The sequence below is a fragment of the Melanerpes formicivorus genome, unplaced genomic scaffold (genome assembly GCF_026170545.1).
Source record: "Melanerpes formicivorus ecotype bairdi unplaced genomic scaffold, bMelFor1.0.p_v2 SCAF_94, whole genome shotgun sequence".
NCBI lineage: Eukaryota > Metazoa > Chordata > Aves > Piciformes > Picidae > Melanerpes > Melanerpes formicivorus.
The window spans coordinates 1,628,985-1,653,518 of NW_027142446.1; the positions used below are offsets into that span (position 1 = coordinate 1,628,985).

Consider the following 24,534-nt stretch of genomic DNA (forward strand, 5'->3'; position numbering starts at 1 on the left):
TGCTCAGAGGCAGCTTTCTGCTCACAGGCTTGCAAGGCTGCATGATAAACTCTCTCGTGCCAGCTCCTAACAAGCTCCTAGCACCAAAGTCAATTAATTCTGAAGTGGCTTTTAAAAGGGAAATGAACTAGATGCCATGAAAATAAACCAGAATGATTTAAGCAGGAGTACCAGGGCTGATACAGCTACAAGTGAAAGAGCATACTCCATTCCAAAAAGAAAGCATCTGGCAAGATACCAAGGTAACAGCTACACTGTCTGCATAGAGCCCACTGACACAACCAGACAGGAGGAGGAAAAGTCTGAGGACTCTACTGCTTCAGGACAAACAGAATCACACAGTGGTGTGGGTTGGAAAGGACCTTAAAGATCATCTAGCTCCAAACCCCCTGCCATGGGCAGGGACACCTTCCACTAGACCAGAGCACTCAAGGACTCATCCAACCTGACCTTGAACACCTCCAGGGAGGGGACACCAACAACCTCTCTGGGCAATCTGTTCCAGTGTCTCACCACCCTCTCTGTTCAGAATTTCTTCCTAATCTCCAGTCTAAATCTCCCCTCTACCAGCTTAAAACCACTGCCCCTTGTCCTGTCACTAAAGTCCCTTCCCAGATCTCCTGTAGCTCCCATGAGGTACTGAAAGGCTGCTCTAAGGTCTCCCTGGAGCTTTCTTTTCTCGAGGCTGAAGAGCCCCAATTCTCCCAGCCTGTCCTCACAGTGCTTCAGCCCTCTGACCATCTTTGTATACAGCTATGAACGCTTATACAGACATGAATTGAAATAATGCAGAACGTCCACCCACACACTGGCAGTGAGGTGGGGAGAGAACAATACATACCTAATCTCAGAAAACTCATCTCCACAGCAAAACCAAACCAGAATACAACATGCTTTGAGAAGGCAGCACAGGCAGTTCAGAGGAGATAGTTAGACAGGTGAGAGGCAGAACAACTTCCTGACTTCAAAGAAGATTTTGCTTCCCTGATTCCTATTTTGCACATCCTGTATTGTATTTTATTAAAGGTCTCTTGGATGAGATTTTATCTTTAATTTCTAATAAAAGGCCCATGAGCATAAATCAGTGGACACAGTCACCAGTCTTCCTAAGTCACCATATTTTTACTGGTGGCTGGAACCAGAAGGGATGAGTAGTCCCTTTCTTGTAGGGCAGAGCGTCTCAATCTCATCGTGTGCTGATGATCAGCAGCACTCTAGGAAAGGTCTGCTAGCAGGAACTCCCAACATCCCCATCCTCTGACTCACACAAAGTTTGCAAACTCTAGCTTTTTGCAACACATGGCATTATTGTATTTATAACCAAGTCCCAAGACTTAGCTTGTCAAAGCTTCCCATGCTTACGAAATGAAAACACAGACCAAACAACAATGATTACAGAATTAGGGAACCAACAGTTCCTGTGAACAGCCAGAAAGGGTCCCCAAACCACACACTTGCATGCAGTGCCATGCACTGAGATATGGAAAGAAGCCCTTAAATGTTATTTATTTCCTGACTCTTTTAAAAAGAAAAACTGTAACACACATCTGTGACCTAGCAACAATATGGTTTGAAACACTTTCCAGATCACTGAACTGTGCAATACCTTTAAAAATGGGATGACAAAAGGTCGCAGTGGGAAGTTAGTAGCTTCTTGCAGTTTGGAATGAAATTCTTCAATTGTCAAAGTAGAATTCTGTTGAGAAAAAAAATTCTGTCTTGGTGACAAAATAATGAAAACACTTAGCAAGAGAAACAGTAACCAAAGCACTCTTGAAATTGCTTAATAACTCGTTCCTGATATTGATAAGAGGATAAAGAAAAGCATGCTGCATATTAAATTATTACCTTATTAAAACACTCACAGGAAACCACCAGCATCTCAGACATTCAGTGCCTGTCGCTTAGAGTAGAGTTTAAGCTCTCAGGTGCTAGGCATGGAAATGCATTCACATTTCAAACATCAATTAAAGCTGCTTTTCTCATTTATTTTTTTTTTCTTTAAACAATTGCTTTTGGAGCCTTGCAATCCTGCTCCCCAAGCAGAGGTGATAATTACCACACACACACAGACACACACTAATCACACTTTATAAAGGTACATTCCTCATTGTTTGAGGAGGAAAACTGTACTTTCCCTCTTGTACTTATAAAGAGGATTGTTTATTCTGTTCTAGGCTAAGCTGAGGGCCATCATGAAGGCCACCTGCTGTATAGGGTTGACCAACAATGTAATATGTGGATATTCCCCAGGAGAAGATCCTAATTTGCTCTTCAGAGCTCAGATGAAGGTTGACATCCCCTGCAATTAACAGTGGGCAAGCACTTTTGATCTGACAATCACAGGCAGGTAGATGCTCCCAAAGCTGTCTTTAGTTCCTTTACTAGTTCCCCTTTCCACAGAGCACCATGTGGCAAGGAAAAGCACCATTCAACAGGGGGGTTGGATATGGAAGCAAATGGAGAATGGGCCTCACTGAAGTGCCACTGTCTACACTGAACTTCATTTTGACACAGATTCAAGTGAAGGGGCACCCACTGCTGTTAGGTAGGGTTTTGGAAAGCTGTAAGTGAAGTACACCTGAGCCCTACTACTAAACAGTGTTGGCACTGTTTGCTCCAACTGAAGTCAATAGTAACAGCAGCTGCTCACAGCAGATGTAAATTAGAGCAGTGCAACAGCGTTTTCCCTGCTACATCTAATTATTGCTGAAGGAGATACATGGGTGACAATAATGCCTGGCTGAGAAAGGATTTTACTGGGAACAGAAGAATCCTGGGCCAGATTCACAACACTGTGCCTGCGAGACAGGTGCCCAACTTGACAGACATAGGTAAGAACAAGCTGAAATTTTCATTCAGCCTCAACTCATTTATAGGTCACCTTAAGCAGCAATAATGCACTGTCAGGTCTCTCATTGTCAGATTCAAGGCATACTTAGCAAAGGCTTTTCACTGTGTAACCACAGCTCAAGCATTCATTCAGCTCATCCTGTATGTACAGCCCTCTCCTTTCCCCAGCCAAATAAACTAAGCAAGCCAAACCATATTTTACTACATTATGCAATTCAAAATATGTCTACATTAGGGGTGCTGCCAGTATAGAATGAAAACTCTTTCACACTATTACAGCATAGTATTACACTGGCAAAAAGAATCGAGTCTGTACCTGGTTAGGAATAGCTGCCACTCGTGGGAAGCTAGGCAAGTTACTTATGTTAGGTTCGGCAGCAAGAGCCAGCACTCCGTTCTTGCATGTTTGGTATCCTTGAGGTAAGATATATGTGACCCACTCTTTTATATAATAAACACGTCAAGCATAAAAGAGGGAAAAGGAGAGAAAAAGATCACAGTTATTATAGCATTGGATTTTTGCTTACCACAAGTCCTAGCACAAGGGTACGCACTCTCTCCCCAATCTCTGGTGAAATGTCATTGCCAAACTGCTGTAAGGTTGTAAGAAATCTCTTCAGTTTGCTGAGTTGCCTAGCTCCACAAGCTGGCGGTAACTGCTGGTTAGCCAGAGAAGAGGAAGAGGAGGAGGATGGCCCATTGCTAAAGCCATTAGGAGGAGATGGAGCTCCGTTTAACGCTGTTGGTGAATGGCTAGTGCCATTGGTTACTGAAAGAAAAAGAGAGAAGGGAGGATAAAATAGAGGGGAAGGGGAAGAGAGAGAGAGCGAGAGAAAGAAGACAGAGGGGAAAATCCATCAGCTTATGTTTTCTGTGCTTGACCTCAAAATTAATTAACTTACATAATCAAAGCTAATTTGCCTTTTGACAGAGTGACATTCTGCAGTTCATGTGTATTCCCAGTAACTGGTACTGAAAGGTGCATGGATTGGAAGTAACAGAGGCTGCCTCTCACACAGCCCCCTCAGAATTCTCCCAGACCTGAAAAGCATCATTTAAATATCACCCTGTTGTCAGAGGATTTTAAAAAGAGAGAAGGAAACAGGGAGAGAAAGAGCATGAGTGCACGTGTGACTGAAGACCAAAAAAATTGCTCTTTGAGGTAGGGAAAAAAACCGTGCAGACATATTTCACGAAGCCTCAGTTTATCTCTGAATATTTTTACTTGTGATTTGTACACACAACTGACAGCTGTGTTTATAAAACAGGACTTTCACGTTTTAACCTTACACCACCCAATGAGAAGGTTATTTTTTCTGATACACACTTCCTAACTGCTAACATATGGAGTATACAAAGTGGTTTGTGCAGGTAACAAATGCTGCCGTGCTCGCTGTGGCCTTGTGGCTAGGGCATGAAGCTAGACTTCAGAAGACTTCTGAGAGACCAGGGGAAAATCACTCATCTTTCATGTGCCAGCATCACATCTCTAAAAATGAAAAGGAAGCACTGTCCTCCTGTTTCAAGGCTGCTGTGAGAATAACCACTTAGTACTTTAAGCTTTCTAAATTTATGGCAATGAGATTCATCCAGACATACTAAAGACATCAACAGGTTTTGGCAGCAATGTCAGCTTCATTCTTATCCACACTCCAGAAGAGAGCAAAGATATCAAACTGAGGACATCCTTTTCCACCCAGGTTACTTGGAACAGCAACAGTCAAACACGCTCTGTTGAGATTGTTTGAATCTGACACACCAGAGTGCGAGGGAATGGCAAGAAAAAGGACAGCTCTCTATAACTATGAAGGTGCCAATGCACCGGCAGGTGTGGACATGCAGCATGCAACTCTAGCAGCCATGCTCAGCTGGCCATTACCCTGAAGAGACTTGCTGATTTCTGTTTTGTTTTTTTTTTTAAGTTACTCAGAATCCATCACAAAAAACCCTCAAGAATCAAGAATTTGTCTTCAATAAAAGATGCACAGGAGTGCTAGTCTGAGCTGCTTCCTGTTCAAAAGCATAACAATGATGAGCTGGCAACTTAAAGAACTTCCAATGTTTATTAATGATGAACCTTTCTGAAGCCAACCATCTCTCTCTCTTTGTCACAGTCTCAAATCAGTCATCCTTACTTTTGGAGAGCAAGTCCTTTTAAAAGGTGGACACCTATAACTAGATTTTAATCACTACCACGATACTTTTGAAGGAGCTTTTTCCCTCGTGACTGAATTGCCCTTCTGGAGGTACTACAGCAAAAGCTATCTGAATGATTATTCAGTTTCTGCTGGTGTTCTATCCTAGTTTTTTTTTTGTTGCCTACTCTAGATGCGTGGGCTGGGGAGAACAAGTCGGGGGAAAACCAGAAACCGAAAGGAGCTGACTCAGCAAGTTCAGCTCCACGTGCAGCTCCAAGCCTTGGCACTCTGAGCACTGCAGCAGAATGAGATGTCTGCGTAAACAAATAAATCACGATTGCAAGGAACTTGCAGAGCTAAAAGTCATCATGCCATGAACTTAGCAACTGACAACTGTGAAGAGTAAGAAATGCCCTGCTTTGGCCTGACAGCACCCAACAACTCCTTCACCAGTACAAGGCTGCTGGAGGCAGAGGGTCCTGGGGCTATGATCAATAAAGCACAGAACAGCAGAGTTCATTACCTAGGATAGATATGAGCAGGAGGAAGGCTGGTAAAATATCTCCCACAACAAAAGAAATGTAGAAATAGTCTCCAAATGCACCTTCTCTAGAACTTTTGTTCAGATAGCTTGCCACTACTAATGATTTTTTCTCTCTCTTTCCAATGTCAGACTTTGCTGCCTGGCAAGGATCCATGCAATTTCCAAACCAAACCCACGCCCGTTATTAATACAGCAGAAATTAGCATAGACAATTTCAAACTAAGATATGTCAAGTGTTTTTAATAGTCTACAGCAAAGAGGAGAAGCATACTCTTGACCAGAAAACAAGTATGACCTTTCTGGTCTGCAGCCTTTCCAGGCTGTAGTAATAATAAATGGAAGAGACGCTCTGAGAGAAGCGACTCCCTCTTTCCTGTACAAGCTGGAAGCACTACAGCCAAACTCCTAACTCTGAGAAGGGTAAAAGGCAAGATAAAATTAGACTTTTCAATCTTCATATAAACGGCCCCAACATCCACCTATGGCTCACAGAACTTCCCAAAATGCTCAACATACCCAAATAAGCAAAAATTTGAAAACCTTGTGAGTACACTGAGGGCTGCAAGAGTGACTGAAGAAGAGAGGACTGCCGGTACCAGAAGGGGGCCTAGCAGAAGGCTGGAAAGGGACTGCTTACAATGGCCTGGTGTGATGGGACATGGGGCAATGCTTTGAAATTAGAGAAGAACAGATTTAGGTTGGAGGTCAGCAACAAGTTCTTAACCATGAGGGTGGTGGAACACTGCAACAGGTTGTCCAGGGAGGTGGTTGAGGTCCCATCCCTAAAGCTATTCAAGGTCAATCTCCACAAGGCTCTGGGCAACCTGATCTAATGGAGGATGTCCCTGCTCAGTGCAGAAGTATTGGACTGGACAATCTCGTTTCTATGATTCTACTCCTTTTATGATTGCCAAAGATGATTCTAAACTGTACAAAGTACATCACACTGAAAAGCTTCATCTGTAAGGGTCTCCTGCAAAAACATAGAAATCATTTCACTTTAGACCAGAGCAGCTCCTAGGATGTTCAGGTGCTGGAGTTAAGCAAACCAGACAGATCTTCACAGCACCAGGGTCACTGGGTTAAATCTGAGTTTATGTGAATAGCTGGCACAAACCCTCCTCACTGTTTAAGTTGGATGTAAATTGTCAGAACAGGGTTCCCTGGGATAAGTAGCATAAAGGCCTCCAGCTGGCCTTCTGCATAGAGGTGAATTTTAAATAAGGCATTTAACACAGAAAGGAACTAAACAGACATAGGCAAGACAAATAGAAGATGCTGCCTTCATTCTGCTTAGGCATATGTATTCTACTGTTCTAAAAATGTTTTATTTAAAATGTGAAATGTAAACACATTCTCATGTTTATACTATTACAAGGCAGTATAAAAGAGACCAAAAATCTTTGCAGCTAAATCTTGGTAAGAGAAATGTGGCTCATTTCACGGCTGTGAAAAGAATAGTCCAGACAACATGCCAGATTCAAATCTCAGTTACACTGATATGAATGCAAAGTAACTTCATCAAGACCAGCAGAGTTTCTTGCATGTTTTTAGCACTAAAATGAGACAGAGATGCAGCCCCAAGTGATTTACAGAAGAGGTCACAGAGTAGAAATCCCTAGGTGAAACAATAAAGGGCCTTTGGTGGGTTTTTTTGTTTGGTGTCAGTATTAACCTAAGACTTAAGTCAGAATTGTTCAGTCATACATGGGATGAAGAGAAGTATTTGCTTCAATAATTACCCCTTTAAAAACAAGCAAAAATCCTGAAGCTTCTATACAAACAGGAACTTGATCCACTAAACAACAGAATGGCATGAAAGAGCAGCTTTTCCTTAATTCTCACAGAAGGGCTGAGCTGAGCATTAAGTACCTGACAAACCAGCACTCGCTGTTCTTTGACACTGCATCCAAGTTGTCACTGAAGTAACAGCACAGCTCTGAGCTGAATGTCTCAAGACCTTGAAGATGGTGATCTTAGCTTTGCTTAATTATTGCAGTACAACCAAATCCTGGTCCCACCAAGTCATGCAGGTTTCCCTTCACATATTTGGATTTCTTGCATACAGAATAAAAATAATATGGAAGAAAAGGAAGAAAATAAAGTCTAATTACACGTTGTGGGCGTGAATGAACTGGTTCTTGGAGCTCCTTGGGTAGTGGGAGGAGGTGGCATGGTTGGAGGCGTCAGCCTGGATTGTGTCTTCACATCCACAGGTGAGTCTGGCATTGTGGAATGCTTCTCAGTGCGATCTGCAACACACACCACAGGAACACACCGGTTTATTTCCCCAAGCACACCCCCTCTGACAGAAACTTACACGCTAATGCAAAAGGTGAGCCATTTCAGCATCTGCTGCCAAAGATTACATCTGATTATCTACTCCAGTGTGCTCTTCCCAAATTACATCACCTGAACCTTACTTAAGGAGGTGTAACACAGATGGTAAGTTCTCCATTTGTAGCGGTGCTGCATTATCTTTTGTTTTTATTTCTAGCGTATGCAGATGCTGCCTCCCAAGCAATACTGGAGCTGCAATAATGCCACTTCCCTTCAAGGCTCTCCTATTAGGCAGGAGTGAAAAACAGACAAAGAGACAGGAACTACAATCTGAAGCTTTTGGGTGAGATACTGGTTGAAGCCATCTTTCTTCACGTCTGCTCTTTGTAACATCTGCTGCCCTCTCCATTGCTTCTTTTTGTAATCATGGAGAGACACTTGTGTTACATACCCCAGGCCTCCTGGATCGCTTTGCCACCCTGCCCCTGGATATTCTTACATTCACCAGAAAAATAAACACAACCTGGGGCATCAACTGTCACACACACACAGACCTTTGGTTTTTAAAAAGCATCCAAGTTTGTACATTCACACACTGAGATCAACTTCAGTGTTCAAAACCTGCAAGATGAAGTAGAAACATCACTCCCCAAGAGAACCAACCAAACAAAAGGCAAAACCAGGCAGAAAACCTAACAGTTCTATTGCAGCTAGAGCGCTAGAGATGCAAAATATGTTCTATATGAAAATATGTTCTATATGTTCTATATTTGATATGGAAGCTATAGGAGTAATCTTCTTTTTACAGTATCTTTTTGGAGAGCTCTCTGTTAAAATGTTAGAAAACCCATCCAAACCCTTATGTTGCATTTATGAAAAATGGGCAAAACATAACAGCATTTGCTAATTGAAAGCAAAATGTAGGCTTCCTTACTCATGCCAGGAGTTTAGAAAGCCATCTTGAGTAAAGATGAGTTAAGATCAACTTTAGCTTTTAATAGGCGTAAGTTAAACTTTTCCATCCCTTCTTTGGGGGGTTGGGGGTATTTGTTTTATAAACTGTTCTACACAAGCCTTCCCGAGCTCCACTAAACCATCTTGCAAAGCAAGTGTTGCTGCTAATGGGTGACAGCCTGTGGTTGGAATTCAAGACACAAGCAAAGTCCATCACATTCTTAGCAAATTCTGTCACTCCACTTTGTGACATGCTTTTCTTCAACCAAGAAAGAAAAAAAAAAAGTACAATTTGTACTGAGAGACACTAAGAGAAATTAAATTCAATGCACATATTTAACAAAGGATGCTTGAAAGAGGCTCAAACAGCTCAGTTTTATCAGAGAGCTGAAACGAAAACAAACCCAAGCAACCCAGCAAAAATAAACAACACACAATAGATACCCAGCTTTAGTTGCCTGAACTGAGGAAGAGACAGAGACACAGTGTGCCAGGTACTGCAATTATAGAAGCCATCTTCACCCTTTGCAGAACTGCCTGCAGATGATGCCTCCATTCTCAGGGAAAGGGAGGCATTTCATATAGCATTTCGAGCCAAGTTTTGGGAAGATGAGCAGCAGAACACCCCCAGAACACAATGAGGGGAATACAGACACAGGATTACAGGCTCTGTAGCCTTGACCTAGGGTTAGCAAACCTCAGTTGTGTGGGGAACAGCATCCAAAATTATTAGCTTAAATATTAGGGCTGCCAGACAGACAGGTGAGGCTTGATTTGCAAATCAAGCTGCAGTCAAGTACTACATGCTAGAAAACAAAAGCAATTTTTTAACATATTATATACAAATATCCTTTCCACATCACTATACTAAACCAGCTCAATCTATACCTTCAACAAGCCATTCATTTAATATAAAATACTATGAAAATTCGTCTTGAAATGTTAATTGCTTCCTTAATAGCTGAATTCATCTTGCACTCACCTCAACCAACCTCAGCAACAAGGGAATAAATAGCTTTCAGCTCATGTTGCAACAGAGGGAAAGAGGCACAGCAGTGAGCCCGAGCCCTCCTAAATAAAGGCAAATATTTCTGCCATGCCAAGAAAGGAGAGAGAAAGGGAGGCTTGCCAGAGCTGGTGGGGAGATAACAGTGGGAACTGCTGGTCCATCTGGTTTTCATTCTGCTAACACTCACATTGAACTGTTAAGGAAGGCAGTCCAGGTACACAGATTTGAAGCATGTGGGAGCGCAGACACAGGCACAGAGGAGATGGAGGTGGGTGGAAGAAGGAGTGAGAGAAATCGAACTCCTCTAGCAGTCTGCTGCTCACAGTGAGCAGGCACAGCCTGCATCATCCAATTCAGCTGCTGATAACTAAAAGGCATCCCGAGCCTGTAACCAACCGCACGGCGCCTGCTCCTCTCCCTTCCTGCATTTCAAAGTTCAGGTTTGATCAGAAACATGCTCAGATTGGAGGGGGAAGGCTTTCCCCAAAAGCTGGCAATGTTTTGTTGCTTCAATTGAACATGGTAGTGGGGAAAGTGTGTTGGTTTTGCCCTCCAATTTCAGATTGCCATTCTACTGCAATCCAACTGGTTTCCACTCCCTTGAACGATGTCTGCCACCCGGTTTGCAGACTGCTGAAATCACCCACAAACTCCTGCGCTCCTCATATACATCTATGGTGTTCAGCTTGATTTTCCTAGTTACTTTTCTTTGCATATCTTATGGGTAGAAAAAGCCCTTCTACAGGCTGCTTACTATGCTTAACCCCTTTCTCCCCTGCACAGAGCCATAAACCCCCCTCTGCTACTGTATGATCACAGGTTGACAGATTTATATCTCTGGTTATCCCTAAGCTCCCTGCCTTCTGTGAGGAGATACAAAGATCTTTTCAAGCAACAAGATTATTTTGTCAGAGTAGAGACTCTTGAAGAAGGGGCTTTTGAAGAAGTACAATGAAAAAGGCAGAGATCTTCTACATGTTTAGAAAACACTACCTCCACCAAACTGACCAGGAGAAGAGCCTTTCCATCACATTTTTTGACTCTTTAGTAGAAAAACTCCTGTAAAAGCCATTCTGATCCTAGTGCTACTGTTGGTGTGCTCCTTGCCTCTACAGCTGGCTCCCTGTCCCCTGAGGGAACTGGGGGGTGGCTGTATGTTTCAGTGGCTCTGTACCCACTGCTGTCCCACCACCCACAAGCCCACAGAATCCCAGCACCTCAGTTTTAAAGTAGATGTCATCAGATGGGGCACAAAGCAAAGCCACAAGCACTACCAGTTCTTGTGATCTGAACTCCTAAAGTCTGTATTGCCTGGCACTTAGCCTAAAATTCCAGCTTTTACAATTTTTTTTTTTTTAATTAAAAACAAACAAACAAAAACTACCCAAACCAAATAACCAACACTTTTTACTTTAACTGCTGAAAACCAGCACAATGTTATAAAAACTAAAAAGCAAGATGGCATTTAGATTGTATTCATGAGGCAAGTTTCTCCTACAGCCACACCTTGAGTCCTGTGCCCAGTTCTGGGCCCCTCAGTTTAGGAAAGATGTTGAGTTGCTGGAAGGTGTCCAGAGAAGGGCAACAAAGCTGGGGAGGGGTCTGGAGCACAGCCCTGTGAGGAGAGCTGGGGTTGCTTAGCCTGGAGAAGAGGAGGCTCAGGAGAGACCTTCTTGCTCTCTCCAACTCCCTGAAGGGAGGTTGTAGCCAGGTGGGGGTTGGTATCTTCTCCTAGGCAACCAGCACCAGAACAAGAGGACACAGTCTTGACCTGTGCCAGGGGAGGTTAAGGCTGATGTTAGGAAAAAGTTCTTCCAAGAAGGAGAGATTGGCCATTAAAATGTGCTGCCCAGGGAGGTGGTGGAGTCACCATCACTGGAGGTGTTTAAGAGAAGACTGGATGAGGCACTTGGTGCCATGGTTTAGTTGATTAGATGGTGCTGGGTGATAGGTTGGACTTGATGATCTTGAAGTTCTTTTCCAACCTGGTTAAGTCTATTCTAAAGCTATTCTATTCTATTTCATGAGGGCTGTTATGTAGAGACATTCTTTGTGCAAACTCTGTGGACAGTCTGCTATCCAGGCAGTCACAGGTGATGAGGGTTTGGGAGTGGGAGAAAGAATCCCTAAAAAGGAAGAAAATCTATTTTTAACAAGCCTGTGCAACATTTCATGAATATTTGCTCCAGTTTTATAATACAGGAACCTGGAAAGTAAACTTTGCTTGAAATATGAGAGAACATTAAGGATAAAATTGCTTCATTTCTTGAATTAAAAAAACATTTTTATGCTTTTGTGTCAAACCAAACTCTGCATCTGCTAGTTCTGGTTTTATTTATTTTCCTGTGGGACTCTTACATCTCAAGCAACAATCTGGAATTAGAAGGGACACACCAGAAAGTTTCATACAAGCAGTACCCCACAGCATCACACATTTCATAGCACAGCCTATGTATACAGAGAGACTAACTCGTTTCAGGTGCAAAGACGTCTTCCACCAAATCCCTCTAAACAGCGCCAGACTTAACCCAGTTTGGATCAAATGGGGCTGAAACCAGAGGTCCTCCAAACCAGAGGGAAAAGGCAACATCTGCAACTCATTCTGCAGCGTTGGCTGCAATCAATTCAGGATGGAGATAGATGGTGAAATAATGGTCCAGTCCTAATCCATGCACACAACCCTCCAGTGCAGTGAGAGAATAAATTCAGAAAATATGTTTCAAGTATGCAGAGGTCCACTGCATTTGCTTTGGATTAGGTTTTCTATTTAAAAAGTAAATAAATAAAAATTTAACATCATCATCATAATAATGATTTTTTAAAAAGGCATTGGGAAATACAGATTCCTGAATGTCTTTTCCAGCACAGAGTGAGGAGCTACAATTTTGCCACAGGAGTATTTTGCTCCATTTTGAACTAAAGGGTGTTGTAAAATCCACTTGGAATTTTGAATGATTTCTTCTGTGGATTTCGTGGTTCATGAAACTCTCCTGCTCTGGTCCTGCATTCTGTTTTTATGGTAGGAAGTTATTTTTATCACTACATTGAGCTCTTAGGTCAACACTGGTATTTACCAGAAGCACAGCCAGCTTCTGAAGAATAAACAGGGAAGAGACCAAGTAAAGTTTGCAGGAGCAGGGGGAATAGAATAGAATAGAATAGAATAGAATAGAATAGAATAGAATAGAATAGAATAGAATAGAATAGAATAGAATAGAATAGAATAGAATAGAATAGAATAGAATAGAATAGAATAGAATAGAATAGAATAGAATAGAATAGAACCCGACCAGGTTGGAAGAGACCTTCAAGACATCACGTCCAACCTATCAACCAATCCAACCCACCTAAAGAACTAAACCATAGAACAGAACAGAACAGAATCAATAAGGTTGGAAAAGACCTCAGAAATCATCAAGTCCAACCTATCACCCAACACCTCCTGACAACTAAAGAATGGCTCCAAGTGCCACATCCAAGCCTTTTTTGAACACCTCCAGTGATGGTGACTCCACCACCTCCCTGGGCAGCACATTCCAATGGGCAATCACTCTCTCTGTGTAGAACTTCCTCCTAACATCCAGCCTAAACCTCCCCTGGCGCAGCCTGAGACTGTGTCCTCTTGTTCTGGTGCTGGTTGCCTGGAAGAAGAGACCAACCTCCGCCTGTCTACAACCTCCCTTCAGGTAGTTGTAGAGAGCAATAAGGTCACCCCTGAGAGAGATGTGCATCGATTCAAGCTGATTTCCTTTGCTTCCTGTACCCTAAAAGATCTTAGTCCATCTTTAAAGCAAGGCAGGCTTGCATACATGGCAGCTCTTCAGCTCTCAGGGCACCCTGCCAAGCCCGACGCATCAAGGAGACCTGATGTATGGAACAAAATATGGAATATATAAATGCTTTACTGATACCATTTCAATAGCCAATTCAATGTCAAGCATTTCTAGGGGTGGTGTGTTTTCAATTTCCTTTTTTAAATGAAAAAAAAAATAAAGAAAGAAGGGGGGTGGGGAAAAAGTACGGTATAATACGCTGTGGCATTTATTTTAGTTAGGACAAACAGTTCCAGATGTATAGCCAGGCAGGAAAGATTCTTAAAAGACACTCTACATTGACTGTACAGCACTCACTACTTCTGTGCCAGCTTGTTAAAAATAAAAATAAAGGCTGCCAAATTAAAAAGAGCCCATTGTCTTGCTTGCTTCAAATTCCCAGGAAGAAGAAGCCTTGCACATGACAGACTGGATTAGGACCTGCCCTCGCCACCCAAACTCTCTATATAGAGAGAGACCTAAATCTGTGGGAATTAACATTAATGCTGGTTACCTACAGGGCATTGGACTAATTTTGGTTGATTAGGCAAGTCTCAGTGATGATGAACTGCAAGCTAGAAATCCAAAGGTGCACCTAAGAGGATAAATCGCAGAGTTCTTCATCCATACTGCTAGCACAGCACAGTCAGGAAAGAGCTTGCCCTTCTTCAGATCTGGCCAGTCCACAAAGGCAGTGTTTTTGGAGAACCACAGCTCCTGGCTCTGCCACTATGCAGACCAGGACAATCATAGAATGGTCTGGGTTGGAAGGGACCTCCAAAGGTCATCCAGTCCAACCCCTGTCAGCAGGGGCATCCTCAGCTAGGTCATACTGCCCAGAGCCCTGTAGTGCCTCACCTTGAGTACCTCCAGGGATGAGGCCTCAACTACCTTCCTGGGCAACCTCTCCCAGTGTTCCACCAGCCTCATGGTAAATATTTCCAAGTATCCTCTCTGGTTGAAAAGGAGTCATTTGAGAAGGCACAGTATAAGCCTGGTGTAGCTGGTAAATCCTACCCACCACATGCACAGCTGGGGAAACCTGGAAGTCCTATGTAGCAGCTTTATAACATGACATTTGGGTGACCCCACTGCAGACTCTCTACCAGCCAAGCATGCCTGGGACTTGTCTGAGGCCAGTCCAGTCTTCACTGCATTTGGCTCTTGGCCCTTTTGACCATTTCTTGATGAATAAATAAGGACCTAAAAACAACAGATCTTTTTGTACTATAAAAAAATGATCCCAAACAGGCATAATAAAGCCATAACTTTCTGTCAGCACCAGATGCAGCCATGTCATTGGTCTAGAAAGAAAACATCACCTGGTGTTCCAATTCTCCAATGGAGAACTTTTACCTTCTAGACTCCGTAGGTGATCTGCAGAAGTGCAGTATTAGAAAGCAGCTCCATCTTTTGTCACAAAAGGCTACCCCCACAGGCTTTGTCCAACAGCATGTGGGGTGGGCGATGGACATTGAAGTTTTCAAGAGAACATTTTGTGGCCCCTTTGCATGTCTGAAGCTCACAAACTGAAGATGACCCTTTTCCAAGAGCAACATCACAGCTTTGCTGCAGTCTCGTCTTGGTTCTCCTTGCAGGGAGCTGAACAGCTCCTATCACCAGCTGTTCTTCAGAACAAATAAAAGCACTCTCAGTTTACCCATTTCTTCTCACTCAACACTCAGACATTCTGTATTCTGGGAGTTCACTAAAGTGACCTCAGGCTAAGTCATTACAGTCCCCTTGAGATGTGCTAATAATGTGAGAGTAATGCAATGTCCACTCTGTCTCCCAAAAGCTGGAAGGGATTTTTGTGCCTCCTGGGGTTGGTAGGAAGAGCTTGTGGATGATGTCAAGTAGGTGGATGACAGACAATGATTTCCATCATGCTCATCATCCATAGTGGTACTCTGACTGGTCCTCCCATCTTGACAAGGAACCAAAACCACAGAAGCACTCAGTCCTCTAGAGTGAGAGGCTCTGCCTGGCGAAAAAACGTGCTCCAACCTCGTGGCTTTAGCAGCTGAAGGCCAGATCATAGTATCGTAGTATCAGTCAGGGTTGGAAGGGACCACAAGGATCATCTAGTTCCAACCCCCCTGCCATGGGCAGGGACACCCCACACTAGATCAGGCTGCCCAGAGCCTCATCCAGCCTGGGCTTAAACACCTCCAGGGATGGCACCCCAACCACCTCCCTGGACAATCCATTCCAGATAGTTCCACATATTATAAAATAAGCAATAGATGAATTTAGTTTCAGAATTGAAACAAAAAATTGTTGTGGCTTGGCTTACCATATAATTTCATTTCAAAAGAGGGGGAAAAACATATCAGAAGAATAACCTCATTCCTCTCATTTAACAATTTGACATGTTTTGACAGCTTCAGGACTTGCCATAAATTCCCTTTCAGTATTTAATAATTAAAAACTGACTCCTGTCAGAATTGCACCTTTTCTTTTCATTTTTTTTAATACCTCTTTTCTTCTTTCCCCTTCCTGGTTTTGCAAATTTTACCAGATAAAAAGTACTTGAATATGCAAAAAAAAAACCTGGGAAGAAGAATACATTCTAAACCTAGGTCTACTTCCACCATAATGGCTTATGAAATCCTTTAGCAAGAAGAGAAAAGCAAAGTAAGATCCAAATTGTGGCAGCTGCCCTGAGTTTCCATAAGCCCTTGGAAAATTTAAGTCGGCAAGTTCCCCTGGCATGGCTGAACCAGTTGGCCCTCACCAAGGTGGAGACAGGGTGGACTTATTCTAAGTATCCCACCAAGCATCAAAAAAAGGCCTCCATGTGTACGTGCCTAATGCAGCTCACAAGCAAACAGTCCCGTAATCATTATCAAAGTCTTCCTTTCCTGTTCACATTGTTCCCTGGATCTTTTCTACTTTGTTTTGTTTACAAGCTACCAAACTAAGAAACATGTGTTTTGAGTGGTTGTCTTTCACATCACAGGAACTGTTAGGGCTACTCCAAAACCAACTCACTGAATGTTGAGGCCCACTGTGTCCTTGAGTCCTGTGTCCAGTTCTGGGTCCCTCACTTCAGGGAAGATGTTCCAGAGAAGGGCAATGAGGCTGGGGAGGGGTCTGGGGCACAGCCCTGTGAGGAGAGGCTGAGGGAGCTGGGGTTGCTTAGCCTGGAGAAGAGGAGGCTCAGGGGAGACCTTCTTGCTCTCCACAACTACCTGAAGGGAGGTTGTAGCCAGGTGGGGGTTGGTCTCTTCTCCCAGGCAACCAGCACCAGAACAAGAGGACACAGTCTCAAGCTGTGCCAAGGGAGGTTTAGGCTGGATGTTAGGAAGAAATTCTTCACAGAAAGAGAGATTGACCGTTGGAATGTGCTGCCCAGGGAGGTGGTGGAGTCACCATCATTGGAAGTGTTTGAAAAGAGACTGGATGCCATGGTTTAGTTGGTTTAGATGGTGTTGGATGATAGGTTGGATGTGATGATCTTGAAGGTCTTTTCCAACCTGGTTAATTCTGTTAATTCTGTAAGTGATGAAGAGGTGCCCAAACACTGTCAGCATGAATAACTGAAGAACAACCTGAGCAGCTGCTGGCCATATCCACTCCCTAGCCTCCCCTCCAAACTACAGCTGTGACAACCTCTCCACGTCAGCCATCGGAGGCTCCCTCCACTTCTCCTGTCTTCACAAAGGGATAAGATCCAATTTCAGATACAGCTTCCCAAAGGCTCCCTGACCAGCAACTGATTTCCTTATTTTCATCATCTTCTCTGTAAGACCTGCCCTTGTCAGGACTGTATGTTATTTGGCAAACTACACATAACATTTGACTAATTTGTAAAGAAACTCAAATGCCATCAGCATTGAATGGGTACTACTTGTACCCTCAAACACACACAGCACACATCCCTCCCCACCAGCAGTAATAACCTTTTCACACAATCACACAACGTTAGGGGTTGGAAGTGACCTCAAAAGATCATGCAGTCCAAGCCCCCTGCTAGAGTAGGACCACCTAGAGCAGGACACACAGGAACCCATCCAGGCAGGCTTTGAATGCCTCCAGAGAAGGAGTCTCCACAACCTCTCTGGGCAGCCTGCTCCAGGGCTCTGTCACCCTCACAGTTAAAAAGTTTATCCTTATGTTCCCATGGAACCTCCTCTGCTCCATCTTGCACTCATTGCCCCTTGTCCTATCACTGAACATCACTGCCAACAGCCTGGCTCCCTCCTCCCAACACTTGCCCTTCACGTATTTATATGAGGTCACCTCTCAGTCTCTTCTCCGAGCTGAAGAGCCCCAGCTCCCTCAGCCTTTCCTCATAAGGGAGATGTTCCACTCCCAACACCAATTAAAATTTTCAAACTTGCTTTCCAGAGGGATATTTATTATTTTAATCCAGTCTCTGCGGTCCTAAATTAACAGTCAACAGTTTGTTACACCTAGAAGTCTGACGCAAAATAAGTCAGAACTCCTTTATTATTAATGTGCTTACACAAAGCATAAAGCGTAGCTGTACCCATTTTAGAGAAGTCCTAATAAAGTGCTGATGCCACTGTTCCATTAGGTTTAACTAGAGCTAAAGTCTCCAATACAGACAAATAAAATAATCTAAACGAACTTATTTAGATTCAGAGCAACTTTAGATATAAATGACTCTGCCAGCAGAGAAGTTATTACGGCCGTATGTTTAAAAGGCATCGCTTGTATTTATAAAGCACACCAGAAGTCTTTTAGGCCCAAAAAGAATCAAACATGGGTGTAGGAGGTGATATTTTCCATGGTTATACATCTGAAAAGATGACATGGAGACTAACAAGAAGTTAATGGAAATATTATCTTGCTTTGCTTGTTTTAAAACTGTGGAATTTGTCATGGGCAAGTCAGGATCCTCCAAGGTGTGGAGTGCGATCGGCTAGCCTGGGACAAGACTGCTCCTCACCCTGTGGACTGAGCTCCCGAACTCCCTGCTCTGTCAGATTGAGCCATTTTACCCACCCAAGAACCCAATTCTTCCCAGTGATATTTCAAACTATGAAAAGTCTGATGCAAGGGCCTGGGGAACAAGACTCACCCATAAGCCAGAAAGCACTGGTAGCCAAACTCCCCCTCCAGCAAGGACCCAGTCCAGTTTGAGGCGGGCTGTTAATTACTGCTAAATTAGCACACTAGACTCCCCAGGTAATCAGTGCAAAGAAGAGTTGTAGCCTCAAATTTATTAACTCCTATGGATGATATAAATATTCCTGCATAGCTCTAGGTCCTTTGCCTCACGGGAAACAGAGCCACTGCAAGCGTTCCAGCAGCCTGGCTGGTGTACACGAGAGCTGATGATCCTCAGCCATCACGCACACTAACTCCTTGGTTTCTATTCAGCCAGTCAGGACAGGTGTTCATCCACCAATGAAAAATACAGCAGGAAGAATCTTTCCCCTCCCCAACCCCTCGCTCAGGTGCTGCCACTGAGATGTACTGAAACTGAAAATAGAGCCTTTTCCCTATCTCAGTATAATAGACTGAGAATCTTCAGGTACTGCAATTTGTTACCCTAATCAGTACCTCAGCATTTGTGGAAACACATACTTTGGAAGACTATCATTTCACATCATCAGATGATGCTGTTAAAGATGTCTTGTGTTTACATGACTGACTGTCTAGACAGAGTGTGAGAAAATACTCATTATGAGCTATACAAGCCAGCTCCTTCTCAAAGCTTCATGTCACACCAACTGTCTTTTATTTTGGGCACTGGATCACACCTGACAGCAGCAGTGGGGAGGTGGGAGGGAGGAAGAGAGTCTCAGAAACTTCAGATGAAATTTAGATTGGTTACAAAGCCTGTAGTGACAGGATGAGGGGCAGTGGCTTCAAACTAGAGCAGATTTAGATTGGATGTTAGGAACACGTTCTGCACCATGAGGGTGGAGGAATACCAGAAAAGGTTGCCCAGGGAGGTAGTTGAGGCCCCAACCCTGGAGATATTCAAGGTAAGGGTTGATAGGGGTCTGGGCAACCTGATCTAGTTGAGGATGTCCCTGCTTATTGCAGGAGGGGGTCGGACTAGATGACTCTTCCAACCCAGACCATTCTATGGTTCTACCTCAAACACTTTCTTAGATGAGGTAACCTAACTTGTTGATGAACAAACTCACAAGAGAAACAAATGCTACCATTAGCAAAACCAAAAGCACACTTCCTATCAATTGCCTGGCTGGGTACATCACGTGCATATACCTCAGTGTTCATATGAAATAATATAAGCATTTAAAAGAAGAGGGAAAGGAAGGAACTTGTACATGTCATGTAAAACCCGACTGACAAATGCAATACCAGATTAAACTCTCCTTCTGAAGCCAGTGCAGTCACAGGAAGTCACACTGGCAGAGAAATCAGGGGATCTCATCAGGAAAAGAGGAACTGGGTTAGCCTTGCAGACCCCAGAAACACTCAGGAATATCTGCTTAGCTGTAGATGCAGAGAACAGCTGTAGGTAAAGTAATGAGACCACTCACAGGGCACACAATTACACCCAACATTTCCAAACCTTAAAGCATCGCAGCAGTCTTAGTCTTGCACAATTAAACTTACAACTTCCCTTTTTTTTTTGCAGAGTATGCTCCCTTTGTTCTGAATTTGAAACACCAGAGCTCAACAAACAAACACAATCCTCCAGCTGAAGCCTGGACTGAAGGGGAAAATCGGCAATTACAGAATCCGCACAAAAACCACGAGCAAAACATTAAAACAATCTGAAAGTGTCATAGCAGTGCCATGCTTGCCACTTGTCCAAAACATGCTTCATTTCACACCCAGGAGATTCAGATTAATAGCACTGGCTTTTGTTTCCCCACAAATACATTTTAAAAGTAATAAAAAAAATAAATAACGTTATTTATAGAACCTCATTTTCATCAAGCCAGCTAAAGCCACTGCTCCAACACAGTAATTCAACACTGACCTTTGTGGATCAGTGCAGGGCTGACTTCTATAGCTGTGCATATATATGTGTGCTACCTGCATGCACATGCACTCATACACGTATTTAATCAAGTTTTACTTAGTTGATTTTGGATGTAAGAATGCTTACTGGGGGTTGGGGTTTTTTTTCTTTACATTCTGCTTTAGAAAACTGTAGGAGAGAGTCTTCATTTACACTGCAAGGAGTGTTAAATGGAGGGGAAACTACAGGGCAAGAAGTCAGACACCAGAGAGAAACCACTCAATGCTACAAGTGCAACAGAAATATTGACAAAGTAAAGAAGTCTGATGTGTTTGAACTCTGAATGTTCAACGTGGATGCACTTAACCCTTGGCAATATGGTAAGTTTTCTTGTACACCAGAAGAATCTCATGTACATTAAAAGAATCTAATGGAAAGATTTAACTCTTTCTGTACTGTGGAAACAGCCTACATTTGGGTTTATGTCTGATTTTATATATATTATATATATTTAGCTTCACTGAGAAGTGGATGAACAGAAGATTAATGGTGCTGGTCTCTTCTCACAGGTAATGAGCAATAGAACAAGAGTGAATGGCCTCAAACTGCAACAGAGTAGGTTTAGACTGGACATTAGGAAAAATGTTCTTACAGAAAGAGTAGTCAGATATTGGAACAGGCTGCCCAGGGAGGTGGTTGAGTCAACATCCCTGGATGTGTTTAATGGTCGTTTAGATGCAGTGCCTGGGGATATGATTTAAGGCTGAGCTTTGCAGAGTAGGGTTAATGGTAGGACTTGATGATCCCAGGGGGCCTTCTCCAACCTGAATGATTCTGTGATTCTAAGAGTAGCTGAGAAAAGAAGAACATCTAGCAGGAGGACAGAAACTCTGTGGAGGGGCAAAGGGTGGTTCAGGGGACAGCAAGGCAGGTTCTTCTCCTAGAGTGGTGCTGGCCCTAGGATGCACCTTTAATGTTTGCTGGTGGCACTGGCGCGTGGGACACAAGGTCAGGAACGCCATTGCTGGCAATTGTTTCAGGCAGCTGAGGACCACTAGAGGGAGCAGATCCTCTGGAGCAGGAAAAAGCTTCCATTACATGCTGGCAACTCCAAATCAGTGGTAAAGTCCAAGGGAACTGCTTTAAGACAAGTTCTTCCCCACATCAGAAGTCAACCTCAACCTCAGCCATACGATACAGGAAGAAAGGCTTACGACGCTTTATGTGTGCATCAGTGCACACTGGGCTGGTTTTACAGTACCAAACATAAATACCTCCCTCTGAATTTTGACTACAAACATTCCTCCCTCAGAAGAATAACTAGGCAGTAGTGGCTGCAATAGAAGACCATTTCCAGTGCCTCCTACTGTCACCTATCTACCCCAGCCAAACAAGCCTGATGTTTTCCCTGCCACTAAGATACACTCTCCCCACCCTTTCCCTCCACCCCACTACTTCATCCTGGTTTGGAGATGGATTTCTATACAAAACATTCAAAAAGTGAAATGGCAGTAGGCAGTACATCAGACAGAAGGAATGAAATGGAATGGAATGGAATGGAATGGAATGGAATGGAATGGAATGGAATGGAATGGAATGGAATGGAATGGAAGAGACCTTCAAGATCATCGTGTCCAACCTATCAACCAATCCAACCCACCCAAACAGCTAACCCATGGCACCAAGCACCCCATCAAGTCTCCTCCTGAACACCTCCAGTGATGGTGACTCCACCACCTCCCCAGGCAGCCCATTCCAATGGGCAATCACTCTCTCTGTGTAGAACTTCTTCCTAACATCCAACCTAAACCTCCCCTGGCACAGCCTGAGACTGTGTCCTCTTGTTCTGGTGCTGGTTGCCTGGGAGAAGAGACCAACCCCCACCTGGCTACAATCTCCCTCACTGGTCTCTGCAGTGATGCCAGTCTTTCAGAAGGACACTGACTTACACTTCGGCCTTGCTGGCCACATCTGGCAGAAGTGATCTCCATGCCTGTCTACAACCTCCCTTCAGGTAGTTGTAGAGAGCAATAAGGTCACCCCTGAATCTCCTCCTCTCCAGGCTAAGCAACCCCAGCTCCCTCAGCCTCTCCTCATAGGGCTTGTGTTCCGAACTCCTCACCACTTTGTTGCCCTTCTCTGGACTCGTTCCAGCAAGTCAACCTCCTTCCTAAACTGAGAAGCCCAGAACTGGACACAGGACTCAAGGTGTGGCCTAACCAGTGCAGTGTACAGGGGCAGAATGACCTCCCTGCTCCTGCTGGCCACACTGTTCCTGATGCAGGCCAGGATGCCATTGGCCCTCTTGGCTGCCTGGGCACACTGCAGGCTCATGTTCAGCCTACCACTGACCAGTACCCCCAGGTCCCTCTCTGCCTGGCTGCTCTCAGCCACTCTGACCCCAGCCTGTAGCACTGCATGGGGTTGTTGTGGCCAATGTGCAGAACCTGGCACTTGGATGTGTTCAATCTCATGCCCTTGGACTCTGCCCATCTTTCCAGCTTGTCGAGGTCCCTCTGCAGAGCCTCTCTACCCTCCAGCAGATCAACAATCACACACTGTTATGATAGCCACTCATAGGAACCCAGATCATGCTCATGTAACTACAGCTACGTGGTGATGCATGCAGTTGAAAATACCCCACCACACTTATTTAACACTATTTCTTTTCTTTCTTGTTTTTTATTTTCACCAAAACATAGAGAACCAAATTAGAAAAAGGAGGGGGGGGGAAAAAAAAAAAAGAAAGAAAGAAAGAAAAAGAAAGAAAAAAAGGAAAAAAAATGTATTTTTTTACATCTATGATCAGTCAGAGAGACCAAATGGCAAGCAGGGCAGAAATAAAGGGAAAATTACTAGGGTGGCTCATATTGATCTTCATAAACATCCATCTGGCACCACATATGTATTAAGGAAGCTAAACCCCAATGGCAGAGTCAGTTGAGAAGCACAGAGGGACTGCACTGAGCTCGCCTGTGAAGGTGTTTCTTTAGGGTCTCCACTTGCAATAGAAGATGTACAACACACCAGTGGTTGTCTGGTAGGGTTTAAACTGCATGGTTACAACAAACTGCTGAACTGCACACAACTGTTTGAGGCAAATTCCAACATGATCTAAGGAAAAAAAGAAAACCAGGAATACCTGGATGAAATACTAAACAGTCAACAAGAGGAACTGTCCCTAAATGAGTTCCCATCCATTATCTTTTTCATAATTATGGGAACAAAGCCAGTATCCTCAGTAACTGTGCATACAAATGATCTATTAAAACCTTAACAGGTCATTTTCAAAGGTGATTATGGGCCCTGAATTACAGAGCTACGTGGTTTCCCACATCATTCTTTTCAATGCCAACAATCTGCACAAAATTAGGACAAAATGTGTTTTCTGCAAGACTAAATGGAAATAAAACTTCAGAAACTGAAGCGATGGCTTCAGAAGATGGGAGGTGGCAAACACTGATGGATCAAATGCAGTTGTTTTCATAACTGAAGCATTAAAAACTTTGCTTCTGCCTGTGCTGTGGTGTCGGGAGAATGGAAGGAAGAGGAAGCAGTAATTATATATCAGAGTTCCTAGAATGCCACATGCTATAATTAAATGATGGTGAGTGTAACACCAATACTGGGACCAGGCTTGTTTAACACTTTTGTTGGTGTCATGGACAGTGGCACTGAGTGCACCCTCAGCAGGTTTGCTGACAACACCGAACTGTGTGGGGCAGCTGACAGCTGGAGGGAAGGGATGCATCCAGAGGGACCTTGACAAGCTGAAGAGGTGAGCCCATGACAACCGCATGAGGTTCAACAGACCAAGTGCAAGGTCCTGCATCTGTACTGGGGCAATCCCAGGCACCAATATAGGCTGGGCAGCAACTGTCTTGAGAGCAGCCCTGAGGAGAGGGACTTGGTTGTGCTGGTGGATGAGAAGCTCAACATGAGCCAGCAGTGTGCACTTGTAGCCCAGAAAGCCAACCAGAGCCTGGGCTGTATCAGGAGAAGCACAGCCAGCAGGTCGAGGATGGAGA

General features: G+C 43.8%; 1 protein-coding gene across 8 annotated transcripts in view; it reads right to left on the minus strand.

The window, feature by feature from the left end:
- RUNX1T1 (RUNX1 partner transcriptional co-repressor 1) overlaps positions 1 to 24,534 on the minus strand; it is a 123,552-nt gene that overhangs the window by 44,111 nt on the left and 54,907 nt on the right. For 7 of the 8 annotated variants that reach the window (XM_068165877.1, XM_068165879.1, XM_068165883.1 and 4 more), the window contains 3 exons: positions 7,650 to 7,787; positions 3,381 to 3,622; positions 1,607 to 1,696 (listed from right to left, as the gene is read on the minus strand). In XM_068165877.1, the coding sequence (XP_068021978.1) occupies positions 1,607 to 1,696; positions 3,381 to 3,622; positions 7,650 to 7,787 (470 nt within the window). Of the gene's footprint in view, positions 1 to 1,606; positions 1,697 to 3,380; positions 3,623 to 7,407; positions 7,582 to 7,649; positions 7,788 to 24,534 lie in introns of those variants that run through there. The other variant, XM_068165882.1, reaches the window with a different exon arrangement.